The 27,550-nt window shown below is 41.5% G+C and overlaps 1 protein-coding gene across 9 annotated transcripts in view; it reads left to right on the top strand.

Annotated features, from left to right (window-relative positions):
• The window catches only part of SLC4A4 (solute carrier family 4, sodium bicarbonate cotransporter, member 4), a 408,259-nt gene that overhangs the window by 119,832 nt on the left and 260,877 nt on the right, over positions 1-27,550 (top strand). For all 9 annotated transcript variants that reach the window (XM_021100503.1, XM_021100500.1, XM_021100504.1 and 6 more), the window contains exon 3: positions 10,252-10,431. In XM_021100503.1, coding sequence (XP_020956162.1) covers positions 10,252-10,431 — 180 coding nt within the window. The remainder of the gene's footprint in view (positions 1-10,251; positions 10,432-27,550) is intronic.

Consider the following 27,550-nt stretch of genomic DNA (forward strand, 5'->3'; position numbering starts at 1 on the left):
GGATGATCATGGAATATAATAAAGTTGTGTGTCTTTATTTTTTTAATTTTTTTATTTTTTTGGTCTTTTTGCTATTTCTTTGGGCCGCTCCCGCGGCATATGGAGTTCCCGGGCTAGGGGTCCAATTGGAGCTGTAGCCACTGGCCTACGCCAGAGCCACAGCAATGCAGGATCCGAGCCGCGTCTGCAACCTACACCACAGCTCTCGGCAACGCCGGATCGTTAACCCACTGAGCAAGGGCAGGGACCGAACCCACAACCTCATGGTTCCTAGTCGGATTTGTTAACCACTGCGCCACGAAGGGAACTCCTAAAGTTGTGTGTCTTTAAACGGCATTCACTGCTTTGGACTTTATACAGTGCCGGTCAGTTTTAGCCTCCACTGTCAGCTCTTAGTAATGGGAGCAGTACTGAAAACTTCCCTTCATTGTGGGTCCCAGGGAGCTCATCTTTACCTAAAGACTATGATTAGAACTACTTTGCTAAAAATGAGCACTTAAAAGGCAGGCAAAAAAGTTGCCTGAGCTTTAGCTTGTCCTTTAGGACAAGAGTTTAGCCAAGTCACCATAAGCTCACCTTCCCTTTGAGACTTTTTCCTGGGCTGTTTGTTCTTGCCTGAGATTGTTATCATCATCGTGATCATCAAATATTAAATATTAAAAGTACTGTGCTCAGTAAACACCAGGTAGCAAGCTGAGATTTCTTATCAGTCTTGCTTGGGGAACCTCAAGTTGCCCTAAGGATTTCTGAGAGGCTTTCAGTGAACAAAATTCCCATGCAGTTCAGTGGGAAGAAAAGTATTTCCCTGTTTTTCATTCCTGTTTTTTTTTTTTTTTCTATTTATTTGCTTGAATGCCTGTTCCTAAGTGTAATTGGTAGCATTAATATTGAAAGATATTACTAATAAGCATTCAGAATGGTCTATAAGGGAATTACATATGCATCCTGCAATTATCAATTAATAAACACATGCATTATGCTTCTCTATGGGGGAAGATGGCTCTTTCCAAAATACAGAGGTAGAAATCATTACTTGGGAGTTCCCGTCATGGCTCAGTGATAATGAACCCAACTGGTATCCATGAGGATGTGGTTTGATCCCTTACTTTGCTTAGTGGGTTAGGGATTCGTTGTAGCCAGGAGCTGTGGTGTAGGTTGCAGACGTGGCTCGGATCTTGCGTAGCTGTGGTGGCACTTTGAAGTGTGGTCCCTTATGCAAACATCTAACTCGAGGCTGACTTGCCCCCTGGTAACTACAAAATTACACCATGCCTTTTGAAGTGAGTTTTCTTTTCATGAACTGGTGCTTATGCCCTAAGTAAATCAGTGATGTTGCTTTGATCATATCCTCATAGAGCTGGTTATGGACACTCTCAGTGGGGTTTGTGAGTGACTCACTAACAAGTTCTTTTTATTTCATTTATTAAAGTGTTTAGGATTGGACATACTGATCTATTTCTTATTATATGCAGTGCCAATATACAACCTCTGTGGCACGTGAACTTGATACTGTAATTCTGTTTAAGATTTCTTATGCATGTACATCTTAAAAAAACTTCGAGATTCCTTTTGGTTCAAGAAGTAAAGTCTTGTTTTAAAAAATCCTAGTAAATACATTTGATAAATTGGTGAAATATTTACAGTCTTTTATTACATTTTACATATTTTATGTCCTAAATTTTATTTCAGTACTAATTGTGCTTTGTTTATAAATCATTACTGTATTTCTTCTGTGGAGTTAAGGTTTTGTACGTTACCTGTGGGTAGTGCTGAGCTAACAACATGACATGCTCACTGGCAGACTAGAAAGACAGACTGACATAACAGCTAGGGAGACCAACTTTGGGGAGATAGGCTGGTACTTAACTACCTGGGTTTGAGTTTCTTCCTATTTAATGAAATGAAGAAATTAAAGTACATTTATGTACTTTTAATATTTGCAATTTATTAAATATTTGCAATATAAACCTTACAGCTACTAAATTTTCCAGAAGGATCATACTTGTTTGGGGCTTTTTAACGCTTTTAAAAATTGAAGTGTAGTTAACTTACATTGTTGTGTTAGTTCCATGTGTACTGCAGAGTGATTCAGTTATACACATACACACATACACACATATTTTTTTTCATATTCTTTTCTGTTATAGGTTATTACAAGATATTGAATATAATTCACTGTGCAGTACAGCAGGTCCTTGTAGTTTACTGTATATACAGTAGGGGGTACATGTTAACCCCAAACTCCTGGTTTCTCTCCCCTGACTCCCACTCCCCAAGGAAGTAAAGTCTTTACAGCATCTTTTTTAACATTCTATCACTGGAGTTTCTGCCTCCTCTTCCACATTTTTCTTTTCATAGTTAAAAAGAAATAATAAGTATCTCTTAAATTTGCTCCCCTCCCCTATATCCCTTTGGCCACAGCTACATGTTTTAGGCATCTTGGCGTAGGACCAGGTTACTTTAGATAAGCCAAGGAAAGCAGCACTTAACTTACATTTGGGGGACGTTGCTTATTGGTTCTGAAAGAAGGATATAAAGTCCCAAATCTTGTGGAATCTCTGCTTTGAACTGGGGAAAACAAAAATTCCGATGATTCTAGAAAGAGCAACAATGTGTATAAAAATAGAATTTGAAACATCCTTTGGTATTTAATCAGAGATGTTATGTAGGAGGCTGGGGGTGGCTGGGGGTGGCTGTGGGAGAAGGTAGGTTTCTGGGCAGAGGTTTAGACCTATAGATTTAGGCGTAGCTGAAGGGTCATCAGAGGACACGTAAAATCTTTGCTTAGAAATCTATTTCCACCCACAACTGCCCCCAGGCCCCCCAGCCTCCTCCCCCCAGTACATCTCAGGTTTCCAAAAATACTTCCATGCTGCCTTATTACAAAAAGATTGAATGTGAAGGGAAAATAATGGTTAACAAGTTGGAAGAGTGAGGTTAGTGTTTAAAATGCATGTCACAAAACTCTGTCTGCCCACCATGGGTTGGCCCAAGATGTGTCTCTTCTATTTCTAGCAGTCACCACGAGGAAGGAAACATAATCAGTTATAAGATAGTATAAATATAGTGTACATTACCAAAAAACCCTCTAAAAACAAACAGAGCACCACCAAAGCAGTGACGAGGCACTCGTAACTCTCCACGTTGAGCCCCAGGGGGTGTTTCTCCTGTGGGATTTGGAGAGTTAGCTGGTAACACTATCCCTACTTCACTGAACCTGGATGTCTTTACCTGTCCGATGGGAATAATGGCAGTATTTCATTTGTGCGGTTGTGAGGATTGCATGAGGTCATAAAATAGAGGAGACCTAGCTAGAACCTGGCACACTTGTAAGAATTCCATAAATGCTATCAACTGCGAGTATATAAACACAGTGCCACGTGTCCTAAAGGAGCCCGTGATCTATGTTGCATAGAGAGGCATCTGCTGTTAACCAGCCAGTCCGCTGCAGAGATTGTAGTTTGGCTGGTTTGATGGGTATCTGTGAAAAAGCCTCTTTAAGGTGAATGACTGCAGAGTTACTAAGCGTAAGAGTACTCTGGTGGCCTGATATCACCCCATTGCCCTTAGTTTAAGAAGTATCTTGGGAATTGATGGAAGTAGGAGGTGAGAGAGTCGCAGAACTCCTGCTCTCATCCCAGGTCGGGGGTGTGAGGATGAGAAGCAGGGATCACCTAATGATAATTTCTGACGGTCGAAGATACCCAGGAAAGCCATGTTTCTTCCCAGGACCACTGGCTGCGGATGGATTGTGAGCTATTCCCCAGACATTTAGAGTTTGTTGGGAACTTGCACCATCTGTCAGAGAAAGGCATGCGGGGTATTTATTTGAACACATGATACTGAGGCCACTGCCAAACCAAGGACTGAATGCCCTCTGACTCACACCTAAGTGAACACCGTCAAGTGCAGATTCCACTAGTTTTACTTTTCAGAATTTTAATTTACAAAATTATAAGAATGCACCCTTTGTGTTAACAACATTTAAAACAATCACCATTTCCTTATGGCTAGTGAACTTTTTTTTTTTTTTTAACTCCTTTTCCTTTTTACATTATCACTGGAAGCAGTTTTTACTGACATTTCTAGCAGAGAATTATTATTATTTTTTTTGAGCCTAAAATTCCCTCATAAGTTAAGCAGGTAATGGTCCCTGATTCTCTAAGCGTCTTACAGTTTTGTGGACTCTTGCTGCATCAGAAAAGCTTGTCTCTCAGGTTTCTCCTTTTCGTTTTACATGTAAAATAATTGATGAACCACAAACACTGTCCCTGAGGTCCTAAAGGTTTGTTCAGCCTTGAGACCATGTTCCTTTTCCTTTATCTGATCAAAGATAGAAAAGGGAATTTTAGTTACCAGTAACGTACCAGAGGAAGAGGAGGCTGCCTTGCATTTTCATCGCCCAGCTCAGTGCCCCGATTTCCTCTGGCAGCTTTGGGAAGGCGAAAGCTTCCTCACTCAAGTCATGTTCTATTTTACTGTGCTGTGAGGATCCCCCCAAAAAAGTTCATGGCCATGTGGGTAACCAGAGAATTGGAGCCTCCCAGAGGCCATCACTGAGAATGTAAAAAATGTCAATCAACAAGGACCTACTATATAGCACAGGGAACTCTATATGATATTCTGTAATAACCTATATGGAAAACAAATCTGAGAAAGAATGGTTATATGTATAACTGAATCATGTTGCTCTGCACCTGAAACTAACACAGCATGATGGTAAGTCAACTATACGCCAATATAAAATCAAAATTTAAAAAAAATTATAAAAATGCCTGAGTGTGTATAGGGATGGGGGTGGGAGCAGAGAGGAACTTCAGTTGGCAATGAGGGGTCTTTTTGGCTTGGGAGACATGTTCTGAAATTGGATTATGGTGATGGTTGCACAACTCTATAAATATACGAATGATCACTGGATAGACACCCTTAAAATAAGTGAATTTTATGACATGTGATGAATTACACCTTAATATAAAGCTCATTAAAAAATGTCTGAGGTTGGGTGTCTGAAAAGGCACCACATTTGCGGTTGGTACCTGGGCTGCATAATGCAGCCTTGGATGGGGAAGCTTCCCCACCTGTGGGCAGGTGAGTGGGGGCGGGGAGCATCTGAAGGAGGAGCTGGGGAGATGGGGATAAGCGGGGGAGGCTAGTTGGTATGGCAGGGAGGAGGTCTGTGATCAAGATGTGAATAAAATGGCACCGCCTTTGTGGTGGTGAGAGAACTCCAGTTCGGTTCCCAGAGGTGAAACACTTTCCCCTCCACAGGCTGTGAAAACTCACTCACTCAGTCGCCCTGACTCTTTTGTTAGGTTGACAACAGCAATACTTTGTAGCCAGAAACCTTACCTTATAATCACGTCCACCCATCTAAACTGCCTTTTAAATGATTTATCAAATATAGTGTGCAGATTTGGGTAAATATATTAAAAAAAAACCTTTTTATATAACATCAATATGACACCTGTAGCTTAACTGCTATTTTTTTTGCCTAGTTACTATTATTTATTAAGAAAATCTTTATTTATTTTCTTTTTCTTCTTATTTATTTATTTTTATTTTTGTAATTAGCTTTTAATATTTTCATTTTTTTCCCCTAATGGATCCAAATGTTTTCCTTTTTTTTACCATTAAATATTTTATATAGCATAATAAAAAGAATAACTTAACTGGTAATAACAAAAATAATACACCCTCTGAAAATAAGTAAAATATAAAATGCATAAATTGGTTAAAAAACAGTGTAACTATATAAATGTGTCCTCACAATTTGTTACATCATATTGATTCTTCAATATAGGCATTACACCATTCTAGGTGATGTGATAAACAAGACATTATAGACCTTACATTGTACCATGGAGAGAAATGGTTATTAATAATAAAATTGTAGAACTGTATTATTTAATTGTACAGTTGCATTATTTAATTATAATTATCATAAATTCTTTGGAGAGGAAATCAGAATCAGATCTAAGAAGACTTCAGCATTCCAAGAATGATGTCAAATGACCCCCTTCATGGTGGATTATGTGCTTATTTATTATGAGATATATTTCTTCTTCAGAGATTCCTTGTTTGTGTATCAATTGTAGATTTTTGGTTTGCAGTTATTCTGAAGTTTTGATATAAGAGTCTATATGTATATGAGATTGTTTTAAGTTGTTCTCTTAATTGCAAGTTCATCTCCATTGTCCAGCATTTGTACCCACCTCTTCTCATGATTTCTGATTGTGGTGGTATAGTTGTGCATGGATGATTTTGTATCTTTACTGTATATATACCTTTACTGGTGAGCCTTGTCATTTGTGGAGTTTTTGTTCCCTGTTGCTATCTTTTCTTTTCTGCCTAGAGAAGTTCCTTTAGTATTTGTTGTAAGGCTGGTTTAGTATTGCTGAATTCTATCAACTTTTGCTTATCTGTGAAGGTTTTGATTTCTCCTTCAAATCTGAAGGAGAGCCTTGCTGGGTAGAGTAATCTTGGTTGGAGGTGTTTTCCTTTCATCACGGGTTAAGTATATCATGCCACTCCCTTCTGGCTTGCAGAGTTTCTGCTGAAAAATCTGCCGATAACCTTATTGGGGTTCCCTTGTATGTTACTTGTTTCTTTTCCCTAGCTGCTTTCAAGATTTTCTCTTTGTCTTTAATTTTGGTTAGTTCGATTAATGTGTCTTGGTGTATTCCTCTTTGGGTTTATTTTATATGGTACTCGTTGTGCTTCCTGGATTTGAGTGAGTGGTTCCTTTCCTATGTTAGGGAAGTTTTCGGCTATTATCTCTTGGAATATTTTTTCTGTCCCCTTCTCTCTCTCTTCTCCTTCTGGCACCCCTATAATATGGATGTTGGTGCGTTTAACGTTGTCCCAGAGTTCTCTGAGACTTTCTTCATTTGTTTTCAATCTTTTTTCTCTTTTCTGTTCTGTATCCGTAATTTCCACTAATCTGTCCTCCACCTCGCTTATTCGTTCTTCTGCCTCCTGTATTCTGCTGTTAGCTGCTTATTTCAGTTATTGTATTTTGCATCTCTTCTTGTTCAAGTTTTCTATCTTGTATCTCTTTGCTCAGTGTTTCCTGTAAGTTATCCATCTTTGCCTCCAGTTTATTTCCAATGTCTTGCATCATCTTCAGCATCAACAATCTGAAGTCTTTTTCCTGGATGCTGAGAAACTCATCACTTAGCTAATTTTCTGTGATTTTTCCTTTCTCCCTCAGCTGAGTTATACTTCTCTGTCTTTTCATTTTTATAAGTTTTTGGTGTGGTGACTTTTTTACAAATAATAGAGTTGTAGCCTCTCTCCCTTCTGGTGTCTGCCCCCCTTGTGGCTGAAGTCAGTGTGGGGCTTGGTGTAGGCTTCCTGATGGGAGGGGTTGATGCCTGCCCACTGGTGGGTGGAGCTGATTCTAATCCCTTTAGTGGGTGGGGCTTAGTCTCTGGATGGGATTAGAGGCAGCTGTGTGCCTGAGGGGTCTTTAGGTAGCCTGTTTACTGAGGGGCGGGACTGTGATCCCACCTGGATTGTTGTTTGCCCTGGGGCTTCTCAGCACTGACTGACAGGTGGGGCCAGATTTTCCCAAAATGGCCACCTCCAGAGAAAGGCATGCTGCTGAATATTCCCGAGAGCTTTGCTTTCAATGTCCGTCCCTCACAACAAGCCACATTCATCCCTGTTTTCCCAGGATGACCTCCAAGAACTGTAGTCAGGTTTAACCCAGATTCCTATGGAGACCTCGCTTTGCCCTGGGACCCAGTGCACATGAAAGTCCTTGTGCACCTTTTAAGAATAGGGTCTCCGTTTCCCCCAGTCCTGTGGAGCTCCTGTGCACAAGCCCCACTGGCCTTCAATGCCAGAGCTCCAGGGGCTCTTTCTCCCTGTGCCAGGTCCCCACACGTAAGGGTTTGATGTTAGTTTCCAGTCTGTGGAGCTTCCCACCCAGGAGGTATGGGGTTGTTTATATCATGAAATCGCCCCTCCTACCTCTTGATGTGGTCTCCTCTTTTTCTTCTGGAGTAGGGTATCTTTTTTAAGGTTTCCGGTCCATTTGGGTGGAGATTGCTCAGGCTTTAGTTGTGAATTTTGTTGTTTTTAGGAGAGAAGTTGAGCTCCAGTCCTTCTATTCCACCATCTTCAAAGAAAATCTTTAATGTGACAGGTTGAAACATCTTTTCCAACCTCTTACCTTTTTTATTTTATGATGTTTTCCTATTTCCGGAACAAAGGCAACCAAGCTCTCAGTGTTTGATTTACTAAAGAAATTGCTTGGCTTTGCTTACCTATATTGTGTGACTTGAGATAAAGCCGCAGGACTCCCTTCAGTAACTGGAGTGCAGGAAACAATTGACACTGTTTCTTAATTCACATTGTTTCTGAGACATTTCCTACTTCCTAGTATAATATAGTTTTCCCACGAGAACAATTTGCTTGCAAATGGTTAGACATGATGAATTTCCCATTGGCACACATTCTGTGGGGAATTTTGCTGTGCTTTGTAGTAGTTGAGTTGGTGTGTGTGTCTGTGTTTTTGTGTCTGTGTATGTGTTGGGGGTGGGGCCTCATGTTTTATATAGATGCCACCAGCTTCATTCCAAGTATCAGATGGTTTCTTTTGAATTCTTACCCATTCACGTAGGGTTCTGCATTTCTTGGTTGGAACCTCTTTCTTTCTTTCTTTCTTTCTTTTTTTTTTTGGTCTTTTTGTCTTTTTAGGGCCACACCTGAGGCATATGGAGGTTCCTAGGCTAGGGGTCCAGTTGGAGCTACAGCTGCCGGCCTACACCACAGCCACAGCAATGCCAGATCTGAGCCTGCATCTGCAACCTACACCACAGCTCACGGCAATGCTGGATCCTTAACCCACTGAATGAGGCCAGGGATCAACCCCGCAACCTCATGGTTCCTAGACAGATTCTTTTCTGCTGTGCCATGACGGGAACTCATGGAACCTCTTTCTTGATAGAATTGTTTTAATCCTTCCAGTTTAAGGGAACACCCTTGTGAATTATGGTGTTTTTAGATACCCCTGATGGGTTCCTGTGGAAAGGGATTCACAGTATTTTCATCAGACATGTGCTTGTGTGTGCGTTGCATGTGGGTGTGTGATATTGTCTGGAGCAATATAAAGTGGCCATCAAGGAATAATTACAGAATACCAAAGAAAATCCATAGATGATCTCATCTTTTTTTTTTTTTTCAATTCCCATTTACAGTTTCCCGTTTGCAATTCCTGAAAAAAAAGTTTCACATTCCTCCTGAAATGGTAGTTCCCACATTCAGAAGTTAGACTGCATATAAAGTGAAAGTAAAAGTTCCCCAATTAAAAAAAAAAAAAAAGATGTAGAACTTTGAGTTCCTTTGTTTCCCTGCCTTATCAGATTTTGTAAAAATAATACCACTTGTCAGTTTTGCAGCTCCTTCCATCGAGAGAACTCAAAGCATTTCACAATCTTATTTCCTCATGCCCTTCTCTTCAAGGCAGTCTTTACTGGGCTGGGTTTATTTTTATCATGGCAACAACCAGTTTTTAGAAACTTTTGCAAACGAAAAAAGAAAAATGAGAATGGCACTGTAGCTGACATTCATTTTAGCTCTTTCCTAGTGTGAACATTTGAGTATTTCTAAAATTTTCTCTCCAAGTATGTCTTATTTTTTCTTAGTTTGTCCCAGTTCTAAGTCTATTCTGCTGATTGGGGAAAAAAAGTTTTAGTGTAAAATCTTATACCCAGCAGAATGACTTCTTGAACTTTGAGTTAGATCTTATTTTTCTCCCTCTACTTCCAAGAGCGTCTTTTTCATCATCATTTTCAGTATAATCATACACTTCAGGGGTTAGCCCTGGAAAAGCCTCTGGATAACCCAATTTAAGCCTCTCGTATATATGGTGAGATTGAGGCTCGGAATGGTTAAGGGACATGCTCAAAGTCAAATAGATCATTGGTGGCAGAGGGATGACCAGAATCAATGGTTCCCGATTTCCAGTTGGGTATTCTTTGGCTTTCCTAACCCCACATCGTCTGCCTGGGTAGGATTAAGAGGCCACCCTCACTGAATCCTAGTGCCAGCCAACAGGTTTCGTTACCCTGTAGCTCACTGCAAATTGGGAGGCAACTGTATTTTTCCAGTTCGAGTTTATTTGTCAAGTACGGAATGGTAATGTTGCCCCCACAGACGTTTTCTTGTGACCTGTGCATCTTGCGCACTTTTTACGCTGCAGAGACGGTGATTGGAAATGACTGGTGATTTGTTTACCTTCCTCAGGCCACCACACCATCTACATCGGGGTCCATGTGCCAAAGAGCTACAGGAGAAGGAGACGTCACAAGAGAAAGGCAGGGCACCGAGAAAAGAAGGAAAAGGAGAGAGTCTCGGAGAACTACTCAGACAAGTCGGATGTGGAGAATGCGGATGAATCCAGCAGCAGCATCCTGAAACCTCTCAGTGAGTACCTGTCTCTGCCTTGCTCCCACAGCCTCGCAAAGGCAGGTTGAAGGGTCTTGAGGCTGAACAGAGAGGGATGCAGTGTGTGGGTGGTCGCCTCTAAAGAATAGTATCTCTGGAGAGGCTTTTCTTGTCCCAGAAGGTGGGTTTAGGAGATCTGGTAAAACTCTGAGCTGATCAGAAAAGATTTCACAGAGTTTAAGCACGGCTGTGGCTTCTGACTTGTGAAGGAAGACAGTGTTATAGACGGTTTTTAACTGCAATTACCAACAGTAAGCAGGAGACTCTTTAGGAAATTTTTTGGATTGTTTTTTCATAGAAATAGGTTTTATTAAGACAGTAGGTCAAGATGACATTTATATATATATATATATATATATGTGTGTGTGTGTGTGTGTGTGATGAGAATTTTATATATATATATATGGTGAGAATTATATCTATATACATGTCATTTATAAGATTATAGGTGACATTTAACCAGGTTGACTTAAAAAGAAATAGTGGGAGTTCCCGTTGTGGCGCAGTGGTTAACGAATCCGACTAGGAACCATGAGGTTGCGGGTTCGGTCCCTGCCCTTGCTCAGTGGGTTAACGATCCGGCGTTGCCGTGAGCTGTGGTGTAGGTTGCAGACACGGCTCGGATCCCTCGTTGCTGTGGCTCTGGCGTAGGCCGGTGGCTATAGCTCTGATTCAACCCCTAGCCTGGGAACCTCCATATGCCGCGGAAGCGGCCCAAGAAATAGCAACAAAAACAACAACAAAAAGACAAAAGACAAAAAAAAAAAAAAAAAAAAAATAAATAAATAAATGAATAAAAAGAAATAGTGGAAAAATGTCCTAAAAGTCAGAGAAGGATGTAGAGTGATACAGCTACAATAGATTGCAGTGTTGAACCTATTTGATGTTATACTTTGGATAGAGGTGTTATTAGGGACAGGATAGCAGGGCGTCAAAGCATATGCCTGGCTTCAGTTGATGGGGGTGGAGGTGTGTTTAGGGTGTGTGTGTGTGTGTGTGTGTGTGTGTGTGTGTGTGTGTGTGTTGCTTTGGTTTCTTTTTTCTTTTTTTTTCTTTTTTGCTTTTTAGGGCTGCACTCGTGGCATATGGAAGTTCCCAGCCTAGGGGTCTAATCAAAGGTGCAGCTGCTGGCCTACACCACAGCCACAGCCACAGCCACAGCCACACCAGATCTGAGCTAAGTCTATGACCAACACCATAGACCACAGCAACGCTGGATCTTCAACCCACTGAGCGAGGCCAGAGATTGAACCTGCAACCTCATGGTTCCTAGTTAGATTCGTTTCCACTGAGGCCAGGGATCGAACCTGCAGCCTCATGGTTCCTAGTTGGATTAATTTCTGCTGTGCCACAACGGGAACTCCTCTTTGATTTCTTTTGATGTAGAGAAAGGTTGGCTATCTGGGCAGCTCTGGGGCTGAAGAGAGAGTGAATTTGTGCGGTAGAAGGAGAAGCAGTGGAAACACATACCGGTTCAGGAAGATTCCCCAACAGGAGACACATAGTTACAGCTTTTCACGCTGGCAGAGCTCTACACGGTGCTTCCTCTCTTTGCTGCAGTGGCAGAGCTCTACACGGTGCTTCCTCTCTGCAGTAAAATGCATTATGGGTGGTAGAGATAAAGATCCAGCTCAGTGGTTGCAGGTGACGAGAGGCCAAGTTAGAATTAACAAATCGGGAGTGTTGAAAACTGAATTTACAGAGTTAAAGAGGGTGTGAAGTGGAGTGACGTGACTCTGTGAATTTTTTAATGGCCTCACTACTGGACCTGAGCAGGAGGCTAGAGAGGCTAGAGAAATACTTAGAGGAGCCATCCAGTGGACCGCCACCAAATTAAAGATGAGAGTTTGGAGAGGGACTGCTAAATTAAAAATTTTAAGTGTGGGAATAAATGTAAAACTTACATGGACCAGAGGGCAGGAGGCAAGAGTTATGTGCTTTTCACTGGAATGTCAGGGGAAAGCCTTTCTGAAAGGAATCATTCACATATTGACTTAAAACAAAACAAACAAACAAACAAAAAAAAGGGACCTTGAAACGCAGACAAAAAAGGTCACAGTTAATAGTCTGGAGGAACAAAAGACAACATCCCTTTCCAAATAAATGGCTACTGTTTATCTCGATTTGCTATCTCTTTTGGCAAGGCCTGAGTCAGAATCAAAGGTGCTGTCTCCAGTGTGTGTGTCGTCTGTGTCTGTCTGCCTGTCCCTCTCTCCCTCTGTCTCAAGCCCCACCCCCATCTCTTATTCTGCAACTTAAGAAAAAGAGTGCATCATTGCTATAAATGCTAAAAAGGAAAGAGATGCTCACCTACACAAACGGGCCAAGGGGTTTTGAGATGGTAGTTATGTAATAGCTTTTTAGGAAGCGCAGCGGAAACAGTGCCAGTAATACTCAAGTAGGTATTAGGGAAGAAATGGATCAGAAAGATACTGAGGCTGAATGTGTGTCCCAAGGAGTGCTGTGGCTTTCTGGGGCATTCGGGGACCTGTTTGAGTACAGCATGTAGAATAAGACAGCCAGTTCCTTCTCCTTCCCGTCCGAGGTCTCCCTGGGGAGTGCTGTACTGGGTTGTACACTTGGTTTTTCAAGTGGTCCTATGGAGATGTCATTGTTAAGGATGATGATTAAAAAAATTATTTATAAATTTGTATTTTATGGTTAGTTATTTGCTGCTGGTCAGTAAATTATGCTGTCATGTGTCATTGACATATTTGATGTGAGTCATCCAATTGGACATGAAGATCCTCTTAGAAATTACCATGTTTTTTTTCATTGCTTATCATGGAGACTAGCTGAATTGGTCTCATGATACTCTACTTAAAAATTTTGTACCCAGATTTAGAAAGATGTTTAACCCTCTGATTTGGGAGAAGCTGCAGTGCACTGGCATCAGCATGAAGATAAAATTCTTAGGGGAAAATTCACTGAAGTATCCATCTAGTGTGCCATTATTGTCTTGGGAACAGCCCCTCACGGGTGGTTTGTTTTTTTTTTTTTTTCTTTTTTTCTTTTTTAGATCTAGGGTTTTTTGAGTTACGTATGTCTACAGACGAACCATGTCCCCAAGACCAGATTTTTGCAGGGTCCTGGTGTTGGGTCAGGTGATGCATGTTAACTTCTGAAAAAACTCCATGTATAAATAGAGTAACTTGATAAGAACCTTCTCTGATTTCTTTCTTGCTGTCACCCCCTTATGCAATCCATCAATGACTTCTGTTGGATCTCCTTCTAAAATAGGTGTGAATCTGTCTCTCCTCTTTTTCGGCTCGGCTGCCACATTTTGGTCAAGGAAATCCTCATGTCTTGCTTAAAGCAACTGCAACAGCCTCCGTTTTTTAAGTCTTTCCCACACAGAGGCAACCGTGATCGTCATGAAATATAAATCCAGTGATGCCATCCACTCAGAAAGCTCCTGGACTTTCTGTTGTCCTGAGAATGAAATCTGGGTCCCACCATGTCTCACCAGTCCTTTGGGTTATTTGCTCCTTGCTCACTTTAATTCAGCTACGCTGATTTTTCTGTGGTATCCAAACCTTATCTGCCTCAGGACCTTTGCTCATGCAATCCTGTCTTTCTGGAATGGTCACTCATTCTTGTCCTGGTTAGTTCTTCTCTCCTAGCTATAAAGTTCCAGCTTTAAAGTTTTGCCTCTTCAGAGAGGCTTTCCCTGTGATACTCTGATGTAGGTTTTCCAGGATTAGTCACCCTTAGTGCTTATCTGTTTCCTTCATATACATGTTTCCCTTTGGGATTTGTTAGCCTACAATTTTGTCTCATGCTGATGCTACACTGTCAGCTCCCTGAGCTAGGACTGGGCTTGTCTTGTTCACTGTGCTCTTTGTGGTACCCAGCCTGGCACCTGGTACATAGGATATGCTTGATAAATGCTTATTGAAGAGCAATTCAGTGGATGGATTGATTACTACAGAGGAGGACATAGGCATTGCTTCTATTGATCTAACTATTTCTCACATTATAGATAAAGACCCAGCTGATATTTTTGTTTTTAGTCTGCACACATCATCTTTATATTTCCCTGCTCTGCCTTTCTCTCTTGCCATGTAAAATCTGGTCCTAACTTTTAATTACTCCACTTTGGAAAGTGCCTCATTATTTTAACTATTGCTAAAGTGGTATTTTGATCTGGGTACACGACTCTGGAATGTGTTGAGGTGCGCATCACCCACAGGTGATGGAAGGAATTGATCCACAGCGTACATGGATTCATCACATGCACTTAAAAACGCTCCCGATTCCACACAGGACTGAGGCATCTCAGCTTCAGAAGCCTATTAAGGAGGCACAGAATTGAAGAGCAAAGGACGTTTATAACAACACATAAGCCAAATATTTCCAGTATTTAGGCACATCAGGGAGATGACATAATTAATGGGTTAATTTAGCTTATAACGCAGATGCTTTTTTCTTTTCTTTGTGGCTCTGTGGCAGGACAGGGCCTCTAAGGAATGGATGTGTGTTTTGAACCTTCTGCCTTTGCAGCTTTGAGGAGGCTGCAAGCTAGCTTTGTTTCCCCTCTGAGTCCTTGCCCAGCTACTCTCCTTATGGTGGAGTCTGAGCTAGTGTCCACCTTGGGACATGGAGAAGGATGTGTGTGAGAAGTGGGGTCCACGAGCACAGGGAGCAAGGCGGGGGAAGAAGAGTGGAGAGGAAGAGCAGGCAGGAGGAGAGACAAGGGAACGAGGAGGTGGCATGGAGTGGGTGGTGGAGAGAAGAGCTAGATTGTGCTCTTTCTTAAAAATAATCCTTTTGCCTCCCCCACCGTGCACTTTCTTCCCCCTGAGTTAGCAGCTGCCACCCTCCGAGGGTTGCCCGCTCTAGGTGGGAAGGTGGGCCTGGGTGAGCTAGGCTCTGCAAACACACTGCAGGGTCCAACCTCACTTGGCGAGTCGTTAGTGCCCTGGGATGCTTCATGGGCCACTCGGTGACTGCAGGGACTCTGAAGATGAAAACAGAGCTCCAAACAGAACATCCTGCCCAGCATGTTGGTCTGATGTGTAATGCGTCTCTTGACAAGCTTGCACAGGCATTGGCGTGGGGAGGTGCTAACTGCCTCTCACATGCACGTCTTGCCCGTGGAATCCTGCTGCGCGGTACTCGAGCACAGACACCCATTCAGCCCTGTGGTCTTCTCTTTTAGCTCTTTGGATGTGGCCCAGAACTGATGGATTCATGCTCATGTAACATTGTTCCGTGAGCCTGGAACAATGGATGCCCATTGGTGATGCAGTTCTAGTCAGGAAACTGAAGCAGAGAAACGGGCAGCTGCTTTTGTTTGGCGCTTCCGGGGAAATGAACAGAGTACCTTTTCATAAGAGCCAAGATTATTTGGGGTTTTGTCATTTGACTTCCCCTTTGCCCAGTGCTGCACACACCCCTGGGCCCTCCCCCCATGACCTGACCTCATTCTGCTGGGTGCGTTTCTACTTTTTCTTGATTCTTAAGTGTTTTCAGGCAATGCCGATATCGCCGGGTTAGAGTTCTTTAATTTTCTGTGTGCCACTTGCCTGTCTCCCAAATGAACCAGCATGCTGGACAGAGGGGAGGGGGGCCTTTGGAATGTGCATGAATGAGGTTGATTCTGTCCCTGTTAAGAAACAAAACAATGTATTGAGAAATACACCATCTCTCTCATCCTCTTCTCTAGTTTTCATCTTATATAAGTAGGAGGAAGTACTTCATCTTTGGGTCTAAAACAAAGGCTTTTTTTGTATTAGAAAATAATTGAAAACTTAAAGTTGGCCCTTTCAGAAGGAAAATTCCTGTGATGGAATTTTACTGGAAAGGCAGCGTCTCACAGCACTTGGGCAGGCACATTCGAGCCAGAGGGAGTTTGAATCCCAGCTCATGCCAGTAGCGTGGCCTTGGCGAGATACCTAACTCTCTGTGCTCAGGTTCTTCACCTGTAAGAAGGGAATACTGGGTAGGACTTAATTTGTTGTGCTCTGAGTACTGAATGAGCAGTGCCTCGGGTTGGCAGTGGTTCTGTTGAGTTACTCTGAAGACTTTGTTCGAGCTTATCTTTTCCCATCCGTTGTATGTAGGTAGTGCCAAAGCTTTAGACTACACCTTTGTAGAGAGGAACTCTCTGTGAACACTAATCACTCTTTAAGCTCTTCTGGCCTTTTCTACTACAGATTCCCACTAGCTTTTCCTTTGCTTTAGCTGTCAGCTTGGCTCCTGGCTCCCACTGGCTTCTTCTGGAGAGCTAGCCTAAATTCAGCCTCTTAACTTGCCAGTGGTGCCAGCCTGGATGCTGGCTGGCGGGTGAGAGGACCAGGGAAATAAGACTTTCAGGGGGCAGGGTGATCCCCATTGTGCTGCTCTTTTGTATAGAATACTGCCACCAGCAAGTGCTCTGCTTACCAAGTGCGTCCTTGAATTCAGCTGGAATTCCCAGTTCTGGGCTCCTGCAAGCAAAGTGCCTGTTTCTCCTTTCATGAGAAGGATCTCCTTCTGGCTTTTTCTTTGTGTTTCTCAATGAAATGAATCTGGTTAAGAAGGGCAAATTGGGTGGGACGAGTCAGCCACTTGCAGGCCAGTGCTGTGTAGAAAGGAGTGTTTCTTTCTTTGTGTTTTGTGCAGTAAAAATAATGGCTGTTTATCCCTCTGTCAGGCTGATGGAGGACTGTGTCATAGCACCCCTAACCCTAACCCTAACCCTAACCCTCCTCGAGCTGGTTAAGGCTGTAAACCTTGTGGGGAGCCTTGCATTGGTGAAGCACAGTTCTCCTGAAGTCACCTTGGGGTGGCCTCCATGTGGTGGTGCTTTACCCTATGGGAGGGCATCGTGCCTCGCTGCCTCTGACTATTCCGTTCCCATAGTTATTCCAGTCTGTCATGCCACACGATGTCATGGATAGTGCATTTACATGTGTCCTGGGAGAGTTGACTGCTCTTTCTAGTGCCCCAAGAGTTCAGCACCCAGGGATCCAGGGTGTTCCAGGTGCTGGGGCGGGGGGAGGAGGTGGTACTCAGGGCTAAAAAGAGCCTGTGACTTGGGGTGGAACTGGGGAAAAAACCAGAGCCCTGTGTGGAATGTATGATGGAAAATATACTTGAATGAAGCGAAGGGGGGTGTGCTTGGCTGTTGTCAGAGGCTTTGCCACCTCAATCGAAGGCAGGACCCATCCTGTGGTTTGGGTTCAAGAGTACAAGATGGGAAGCTTGAGATGGGAGTGTATCTGTGAGTATGTGTGTGCCTGGAAGGCACTGAAAGAACAGAAGATATTGGTGGGGATCTTCTACGAGTGGTGTTCTGCGTAGGAAATCTCTTCTATCAAAAATGAAAATTTTAAGGGCCTGTGAGTTCTTAATACCAGGATTTAGATTCAGGACTTTATGGGTTTGAAATGTTGATGCAGAAGCAGTTGGGTGAGGGACCATGGGGGACCATGCATATGCTCTATAAATAATTCTCTGGACTTCATCCATGACCACAGTCTGGAAGCAGGAATGTTGGGTCCTTTTAATAACTTTCCCATTGATGGGGAGTGTGGCTTGACTTCTCATCACATTTCTGTGGAGGTGTTGTGAGCACGGAGTCCTCACCATCCTGGTTACCTGTGTAATCAAAGTCCCAGTTATTATCCTTGGAGTTTTCTTGTGGTGCAGTGGGGTAAGGATCCAGCATTGTCACTGCTGTGATTCAGGTCGCTGCTGTGGTGAGAGTTCGATCCCTGGCCCAGGAACTTCCACATGCCGTGGATGTGGCCAAAAAAAAGAAAAGAAAAAGAAAGAAAAAAATCTTTGTTATCCTTGACTCTTCCCTATTCTTCCCCCCCCGCCCCCATGGTCAGCCACTCACTGAATTCTCTTGGTTTTTCCTTCAAAGCGTCTCTTGTGTCTGCCCTTTCTTTGAATCCCTAAGGCAGTATATTCTTGTTTGAATTTTCTGCCTTTAGGGTCTCACTTGAAATAGAAGGGAGTTATTTCAGAGAAGGCATCCAGATATCTAAAATGTCCCTTCCAACTAGTCTTTTCCCAATTAAACAAACAGAGAGTAATAACAATAAAAAACCCTCCTAATGCTCCTCATTACTGAAAGTAGGTCCCTAACTTGGGGTCCTTAGATGTTTAAAAGGCAATTGAGCATGTAATGGAGTTTCCTCTACTAGTTTCAATATTTTAAGGAGTTTAATGAAAATTATAGGTTTACTCTGTCCCGGCAAGGCCTGAAAGAGAGCATCCATACCAACTCATGATGACTTTCCCAGCTTTTGAACTCCTGTGGCAACTATTTTACATTATTTTATAAGTACGTTCTGTATTCTGGTACTGAGACCTGTGGTGCTTCAAGTATTGCCTTACCTGTTTATTCAGTGTGTGTTGTCTCTGCAGCTGTATCATTAGAGCCTCACGAGCAGGAGCAATAGCTCGCACTTATTTTCAGTTGTTTCTGAAAGAGCCTATCCTTCGAGTGGCCGCACAAATAAGATGTCCAAAAATTACCAATTACATTAGCATATTCTGCTCTGGCTGAGAAAATACAAATTGAAGAGGGAAGGTTATGTAATTATTTAGTATTTACAAGTACCTTAGTCAAAAAAAAAAAATTCTGTTCCCTCAGCCTATATCTTATTGAAATGTGATTAAAATAGAAATCAGGAGTTCCCATCATGGCTCAGTGGAAATGAATCCAACTAGGAACCATGAGGTTGCAGTTTCGATCCCTGGCCTTGCTCAGTGGGTTAAGGATCTGGCATTGCCATGAGCTGTGGTGCAGGTTGCAGACAGGGCTCGGATCTGGCATTGCTGTGGCTGTGATTAGGCTGGCAGCTACAGCTCCAATTAGACCCCTACCTGGGAACTTCCATCAGCTGCGGGTGCGGCCCTAAAAAGACAAAATGAAATAAAATAAAAATAAATAAATAAAAATAGAAATCACCAGGGTTGTGCATAGGGTGAGTTGAAGAATGGTGAAATGAAAAGAGAGGCCAGGAAACATAGTTTTTCTCATGCTGTGTAGTTCCACAACTATGTATTGCAGTGACTGATGAGCACATAAATAAAACAGAGATTGTTCATGTTTTCAAAACAGAAATAAAAGTGCGACCCTGCATGTACTTTTTCTCAAGAGAAAATACTGACGTGTATGAAGATGTGCAGGTCAATACAAGAATGCAAAATATTCCTTAAGACGGCATTTCAGAATTTCTGTTGTGGATCAGCGTACTAATGAACCTGACTAGTGTCCATGAGATGTGGGTTCGATCCCTAGCTTTGCTCGGTGGGTTATGGGTCTGGTGATCCTGTGAGCTGCGGCATAGGCCGCAGGCGTGGCTCGGATCCTGGTTGCTGTGGCTGAGGTGTAGGCTGGCAGCTGCAGCTCCCATTCCACTCCTAGCCTGGGAACTTCCATATGCTGTGGTACAGCCCTAAAAAGATTAAAAAAAAAAAAAAAAAAAAAAAGAGGGCACTTCACTAAAGAACCACATTAGTGTGTCGACGAGGAATGAGCTTGATGCTGCTGCATAAGACTATTTAATTGGGGTTTGGATTCCACTGTGCTGAGTGAGGATAGTACATAAAAAGGGCTACTTAGGATAGTGAGATTTGTTACTCACCGATGGTCACCGAGGCTGTTTGTGGAGTGCCTTACACAGAGAATTTTAAGATTGTTTGTGTATGTTTAGTACTGATAAAACACATGAATCTGTGTTGCTGCAGAGATGAACTTAGGTGACCTGGCCACATCCTTTTCAGAATTTTGGTGTAGTGATTTTGAAATAAGAACATCCCTGAAATTTTTTATTCTTTTGCTGTTTGCCAGTGAAGCAGAATTCCATTTGTCAAACAAGCAAGACATGCTCAGTGCCCTTAAATGCTGCTCCTGGTAGTGGTGTCATTGTGATCCAGCCATTTGTATTAAAATTATCCTTTGTCAGTTACCAGAATTTTGCCGCTAAGGCCCTAAGAGAATGCAATTGTATTTAATTGATTCTGGTTCAGTTGTGAGGCCTTGGGAAGGAATAACTTGGGTGTAATGGAAAATGTGACTTCTGAGTGCAAATTTACAATAAACACGTGGGCCATATAGCTAGTGTGTTTGTTCAAAAGTGTTTTTTTTTTTTTTTTTTTTTTTTCCCAGCAGAAAATGGAGTGATTTCTGTTCCAAACTCATGGAATAGCAATTTCTCTAACTAGAAATTCACTGCAGATTCACCCAATATCCAGAATTCATGCCTGAGCAACTATTCAGTCTAGGTCAATTCTTTGTCTGATTCTACTTTGTTACTTCTTGTGAAACTGCTGAGTTCCCCAAACAAACAAAAACCAAGGAAACAAACAAGCAAAACATTTCAAAAAGATTTTTGGGTTATTTTTTTTATTCATGTCTACACCCAGAAACAGCTAATACTCTCCTTTGTTCCTCCAGTCCTTAAATATAGATTTTGAGCAACAGACACCGTCGTTAAGAAGGACTGAAGGTGATAACTGGTATTCCACTGGCCACTCATTTAGATCAAATGCGAATCAAAGTTTTCGAAAGTGTGTGGCTTGAGGAGATTTTTTCTGAGCTGTTATTTGCATGCTCAAGCCAACTGGGAAGGTTTGTAGACATTTTCCTTCTATGAAATGTTTATGCCAGCATTCTCTTTAAGGTCCCTTTATTCTATTATTTTATGATTATTTCTGATGTTTGTAAAAACACCCAAATGGTGAACATAATGGGATACATTTGAGGATCTGTTTTGCATATTTTTTGTACAGAGATGTGACAGAGATGCTTTTCTTGTCTGGCAGGTGGGGGAATGTACGTCTTTAAGGAGGGGGGTGGGGAACCCTTATTTCTGTTTTTATTTATTTATTATTGGCCACGCCTGTGGCCTGCAGAAGTTTCCAGGCCAGGGCTTGAACCTGCACCACAGCTGCAACCCAATCTGCTGCAGTGATGACACCAGATCCTTAACCTGCTGTTTATTTATTTATTTTTTTAAATGTCATTGCGTTCTATATTTTGGCCTCTAGAGGGGATACAGGAAGAAAGCACATGAGTGGCACCAAAGGTGAGGAGAGAGAGGATGACACATTCTGAGAAAGAGGGAACATGAAGGGACCCTAGCTCCTGAGGAAGACAGAGAGACCAAAGAACAGAAAAATCACTGGGTGAGTGGCAGAGGCTACCATCTCACCCTCCAGATAGAACCCTCTTACTTAGCAGGACCAGGTCTCTATGTGCTTGTCTCAAACTCGTTTTGGTGTGGCCTCTACCTGCCTCGTCGTTAATTCCTGGGAGATCGTTTCTCTACACCGATTATGAAATGATTACAGTGATCCTCTAACTAGGTTCCTTTCCTTCCTTCCTTCCTTCCTTTCTTTCTTCTTTCTCTCTCTCTCTTTCTTTTTGTAGATGATGTTTATTTTTTTATATTTTTATTTATTTATTTTTTATAGAATAAAATACATATATTTAAACACCATTACATTCACACAGATTATTATATCATGGATCTTAAGAAACATATTAAATGACCCCCTCTGGGGAAGTGGAATGGAAAATAGGCTGAGACAAATAGGAAATTTATTCTATACTTTATTCCATTTTGTATGGCTTTCATCTTTACTATTTAGTATTATCTATTACCTTTCAATTTTTCTTTAAAAATTAGCATTATATTAGAATTGTGTATATTATGCAACTAAAATTTATAAAGACGAAAGCCTTATATACCATTAAATATTTTATATAGCATAATAAAAAGAATAATTTAACTGGTAAGAATAACAAAAATAATATACCCTCTGAAAATAAGTAAAATATAAAATGCATAAATTGGTTAAAAAACAGTGTAACTGTATAACCTTTCATTCTTTTCTTGACATTACCTCTTTGTATTGGTCATCACTAAGAGATGCTCCTGTTGTAAGGAACTTGGGTCTGGTCCCATAGCTACACTAGTCTTTTTCTTAAAACGTGGTTATTATTATTTAAAAAAAAAATTCTGGAACACTAGGTATAAATAACCTTATTTAGCCTTCTAAAAAACCCTTTAAAATATTTTCTAGTCTTAGGGAACTCTATTCAATATCCTCTGACAAACCATAATGGAAAAGAATCTGAGAAGGAATACACATATATGATGGAATCACTTTGCTGTATCGCAGAAATTAACACGACATTATAAATCAACTCTACTTCCATAAAATTAAAGAACTAGTCTCTCATCTCCCAGTGGGTCAGTTACTATCACTACAGTTCAATTATGCTCCTTATAGGAGATTACGCCTAGGGTTGGTTCAGGTCACAAGACAGTGTTGGGGAAGGTACTTACTTTCTACAGAGGCTACCCTGAGTGTCCACCTCACATCCAAGATTGGCCTCTTAATAATCTGCCTGGTGACAGTGGAAATATAGAGTGAGGCAGTGGGACTTTTTGGGAAGACAGTTGGATCTCGGGGAATTTTTGTAAGCAATGAACCTTTCTTTAATTGAAACCACTGGATGTGGTTAGTAAGTTTATTTTAAAAATACCATATGCTAGTTCGTTCCTATATACTGTGACAATCATAGTATAATCAAAAGCTGCTTGTGACATTTCAGTTTGGTAGTGTTCATTAAAGAGTGGCTTGCTTCCTTGAAATCCTGATCTCTGGGCCAAATGCCTACACATTCACAATTACAGTTTGGCTTTTAGGCAGTTGTGCAACTTTTTGAGTATATGGTAGGTTTTTATTTATTTTTGACACTTTCACTAATTCGTCATATTCTTAAGTGAAAAAATGTTTTCTCAGCCTTTTGTTTGGTAAACAGTGACTTTTATTCCTTTTTCCATGGTTCCCTTGAGAGGAAATAAACATATGTAACTTTTTTTGACTTTCCTTTTTGGCCAGAAAGGGAAGCTAATGCATGATCTCATTGAGACATGATCTATTTGTATGAACCATAAGCTTGTAAGCTTGTCATCATCCTTCATTGTTGGGGCAAGCACCACAAGAGGGTGAGAAAAGGAATGCAGCCAGATTCCCTGAGCCTTCAGTGCAGTGCAAGTCAGTTCAGTTTAAATCCATTTTGATCCAATCCAAGAAAAACTTAGGGAGTACTTCTTTTCTTTTTTTCAGGCATAGACCTGAGCACTGGCCCTGCAGAGATGAAAATTTCCTAAAGAAACCTGATAGTTCAGTGGAGAAAAGGATGCAAATCAGACAAATTGCAGAGACTGCTAATTGCTAGAGTGGAGTTATCCATAAGATGGCCTGAGGGCATCCAGGAGAGTGCCTAGGTTTGGCAGGAGGCATGTGAGAAGGCCTCACAGAGGAAGGAGCCCTTGAGTTGAGCCTCAGAGCAGCAGGAAAATATGCCAGGAGGTGGGGTGCGGGTGAGGAGCTGGTTAGGTTTCACTGCCCCTTTACCCAGGCATGGACCAACACGGAGGATGAACAGGCTGAGGGGCTTCTACCGAAACACCCTTTCCCCCTTTAGAGAGAAAGAATGAGGTCATTATTATTTCTGTACTTAAAGGACCATAAATGTTCATTTAGGAGATTTTGCTTAGTAGTCTGCTCAATATCCATTCTCCTCTTCTCTTTATCTTCAGAACTCCAGTTTTGTTTGTGACAGCATTCTGACAGCTGCAAACCTGGGTTCCCCAATTGGCTTGTGGCTAGGGGTGGCCATGTGACCTAGCCCTGACCAATGAGATGTCAGCTGAAGTGTCATGGGCGGTGCTTAGAGTGTTGTTTCCTAATGGAAAGGGATGGCTGGTTGACGCTTTTTCATGAGTATTGGCGAATGAATATTTTCGTTCTGTTATTTATTCCATAAATAATTTAAAAACAGTCATGTATTTTGACTTCCGGGAGCTAAGACCTGGAGTCTCTTTGTCATTATTGCTGGTGAACCTGAGTAGTTCCTTACATTTTCTAGGTTGATCTGCTTATAAGTCTACCTCTCTTGCCACTCTCTTCTTACAAAGGAGTTGTGAGGGGTGATGAGAATACATCTGTGTATAAGGTATTTATGTGGTTGATAAAATGTTGCTGATAACAATAATAATGAATATATGCTGGACACAAGCTGTGGCCTAGGTATTCTGCAGGTATGTGAACATTGTAATCTTAGTTTTTCTTCATCAGAGCCCTCTGAGTTAACGTCCTCTTTTTCAGGATTAGGGACACCGAAGCTTGCAGAAGAGAGTAATGTAATGTCACCTGACATTACATGGTTGGCAGGTGGCACCGCTGGGACATTGGGGTCTCTGATTCTAGGCAGAGGTTCTTAACTATTGTACTGTGTAGGGGAAGAAATTGGTGGGTCAGGTTTGTTCACAGCTTCTCGTTAGAATGAATGAAATTTGAAAGTCTTTGTACATATCCAAATTCAGTTTGTATTGTCAGCATTGATTTCTCTGATTCTTTCACTCCGGAGTGGTAAAGAACGTAGTAAAATAGATGAAGAAACGTTTCCTATTCTCCTTGGAAATCCTACACATTTAATCCAGAAATTTTAGCTTAGAATTGGAAGTAAAATTGTGCATCTTTTTATTACTGATCTTTGAAATAATTACATTTATTATTTGAGAAAGTATATAAACCGAACTCTAAATAAAGTAGCTAAAGTTGCCTCACTGAAATGAGTAGTGTGACAAGACTTTGCTGTGGTCACAGATAATTTTCCTTTCTGGGTAAGATGTCAACCTGTTTATCTTATGTTAGAATCTGTTATCTGTCACCTATTAATTTATTGTTATCTCTTTATCTTATGTTAAAACCTGTTACCTTTCAATTGATCATTCCTTCATTTGTTTGTTCTTTATTTTTTTATTTTAAAAATTTAAATTTGATCAATTATCTTGGTTGCATTTTTTAAAAATTAAAGTATAATGAATTACCAGATGTGGTACATAATCCCAATGGAATACTACTTAGTCATAAAAAAGAACAAAATAATGCCATTTAGGGCAACATGGATGGAACTAGATTCTCATACTAAGTTAAGTAAGTCAGAAAGAGAGGGGCAAATATACCATATGATATCATTTATATGTGGAATCTAAAAATATGGCACAAATGAACCTATCTACAGAACAGAAACAGACTCACAGACTTGGAGAAAAGACTTGTGGTTGCCAAGGGGGGGAGGGGAAGAGAGTGGGGTGGACTGGGAATTTGGGGTTAGTACATGAGAATTATTACATTTCGAATAGATACGTAATGAGGTCCTACTGCATAGCACAGGGAACTATATCCAATCACATGTGATAGAACATGATAGGAGATAATATGAGAGAAAGAATATATATGCACAACTGGGTCACTTTGCTCTACAGCTGAAAGCAATGGAACCTTGTAAATCAACTATAATAAAAAATTTAAAAAAGAGAACATGAAAAAAAATTAAAGTATAGTTGATTTACATGTTGGACCAATTTTGGCTTCAACAGAGTGACCCAGTCATATATACATACGTATATATAATATCTATATACACACACACATGTATATATATATATTCCTTTTCTTATATTATCTTCCATCATGGTCTAGCCCAAGAGACTGGATGTAATTCCCTGTGCTGTACAGTAGGACCTCATTGCTTATCCATTCTAAATGTAATAGATTGCATATTTTGAAAAATTTTTGATGTCAGGTGACTTTACTATAAAATGTCACTCAGCTTCCCTGCTCTGGGCAATTCTTAGCCTGCCAACCAGTTGCTTCTGGGGAAATGAAGTCATGGAAAAGTCACTCAGGACTGAGAACTTTAGGGAGAATCTCTCAGTAAAACCCCAGGATCACGTCAGAATCAGGAAGGATGAGAGGCCTCATTTATCCTCGACCCCTTCATCCAGAATGTTTATCGATGGTCTGCTCTGTACTGAGTATAGTGCTAGATGCTGGAGATACAACGGTGAACAAAATTAAAGACACTCCCTACTCTTAAGGAGCTTCAGGAAATTAGGGAGGTCAGGAAGTGACTTCTCTGAGAAAGTCATACTTGAGTTGAGATCTGAAGGATGAGAAAGAAAAAAAATTGGTGAAGGTTGAAGAGAGGAACATAGCAGATACAAAGGAGAGCACAGACCAGGCTGTGTCTAGGAGGAAGCATGGGGAGCTCAGCACCCTGGGTGAGACACGCCGTCAGCACTGCCTGGGTGTGGGGGCACCTCACTGAGAGAAATGCTGTCTAGAAAAATCGTTCCATGATGGATGATAATATGAGGAAGGGAAGGGTCATATATATGTCTGACTGGGCCACTTTGCTATACAGCAGAAACTGGCCCAACATTGTAAATCAACTGTATTTTAATAAAAATAAATAAATAGGAGTTCCTGTCATGGCACAGTGGAAACGAATCTGACTAGGTTACCATGAGGTTGCAGGTTCAATCCCTGGCCTCGCTCAGTGGGTTAAGGATCCGGTGTTTCTGTGAGCTATGGTCTAGTTTGCAGATGCCGCTTGGATCTGGCGTTGCTGTGGCTGTGGTGTAGGCCGTGGCTGCAGCTCCGATTCGACCCTTAGCCTGGGAACCTCCATATGCCGCAGGTGTGGCCCTAGTAAGACAAAAAGACAGAAATAAATAAATAAATAAATAAAAGAAAATCTTTCCATCTTCCTGACTAATGTTTGAGAAAACAAAAGGTACCAATTCCAGGTTAATAATTTGGCATATAAAATGCCAGCTGGACAATTTAAAGCATCCGTTTTTTTTTTTTTTTTGATCTGAGTTTAAATAGGTTATTTTCCTTTCCCACATCATATTTCTCCCCCTGTTTTATCTACTGAATCACCTGCAACTTCTGTTTATATGCTGTTACCTTCTTGTCTACAAATATTGCTTCCTACCGTATCATTGTGTCAACTGCAAGCGTTTGTTTTTGAGCCACTGGTGGGTCTCAGCGAAAAGCTTTTGGCCTTGACAGGAGAGGTGCATTCCTGCCTCCTCTGGTGGCTCTGTGACTGTCCGTTTTGACGAAACACGCTGCCAGCAGTCAAGACCATCCCCGAGGATACCGTTCTGCTGTTGAGAGGTCAGAGGGCAGAGGGATAGACCATTCCGGGGGATGCCTTTAAATCATAGCCATGCCTTTTCTCTTGGTGACTCACATGATGTAAGCCAGAGAAGGAGGAGCGAAT

Source organism: Sus scrofa, chromosome 8 (assembly GCF_000003025.6).
Source record: "Sus scrofa isolate TJ Tabasco breed Duroc chromosome 8, Sscrofa11.1, whole genome shotgun sequence".
In the NCBI taxonomy this organism is placed as follows: domain Eukaryota; kingdom Metazoa; phylum Chordata; class Mammalia; order Artiodactyla; family Suidae; genus Sus; species Sus scrofa.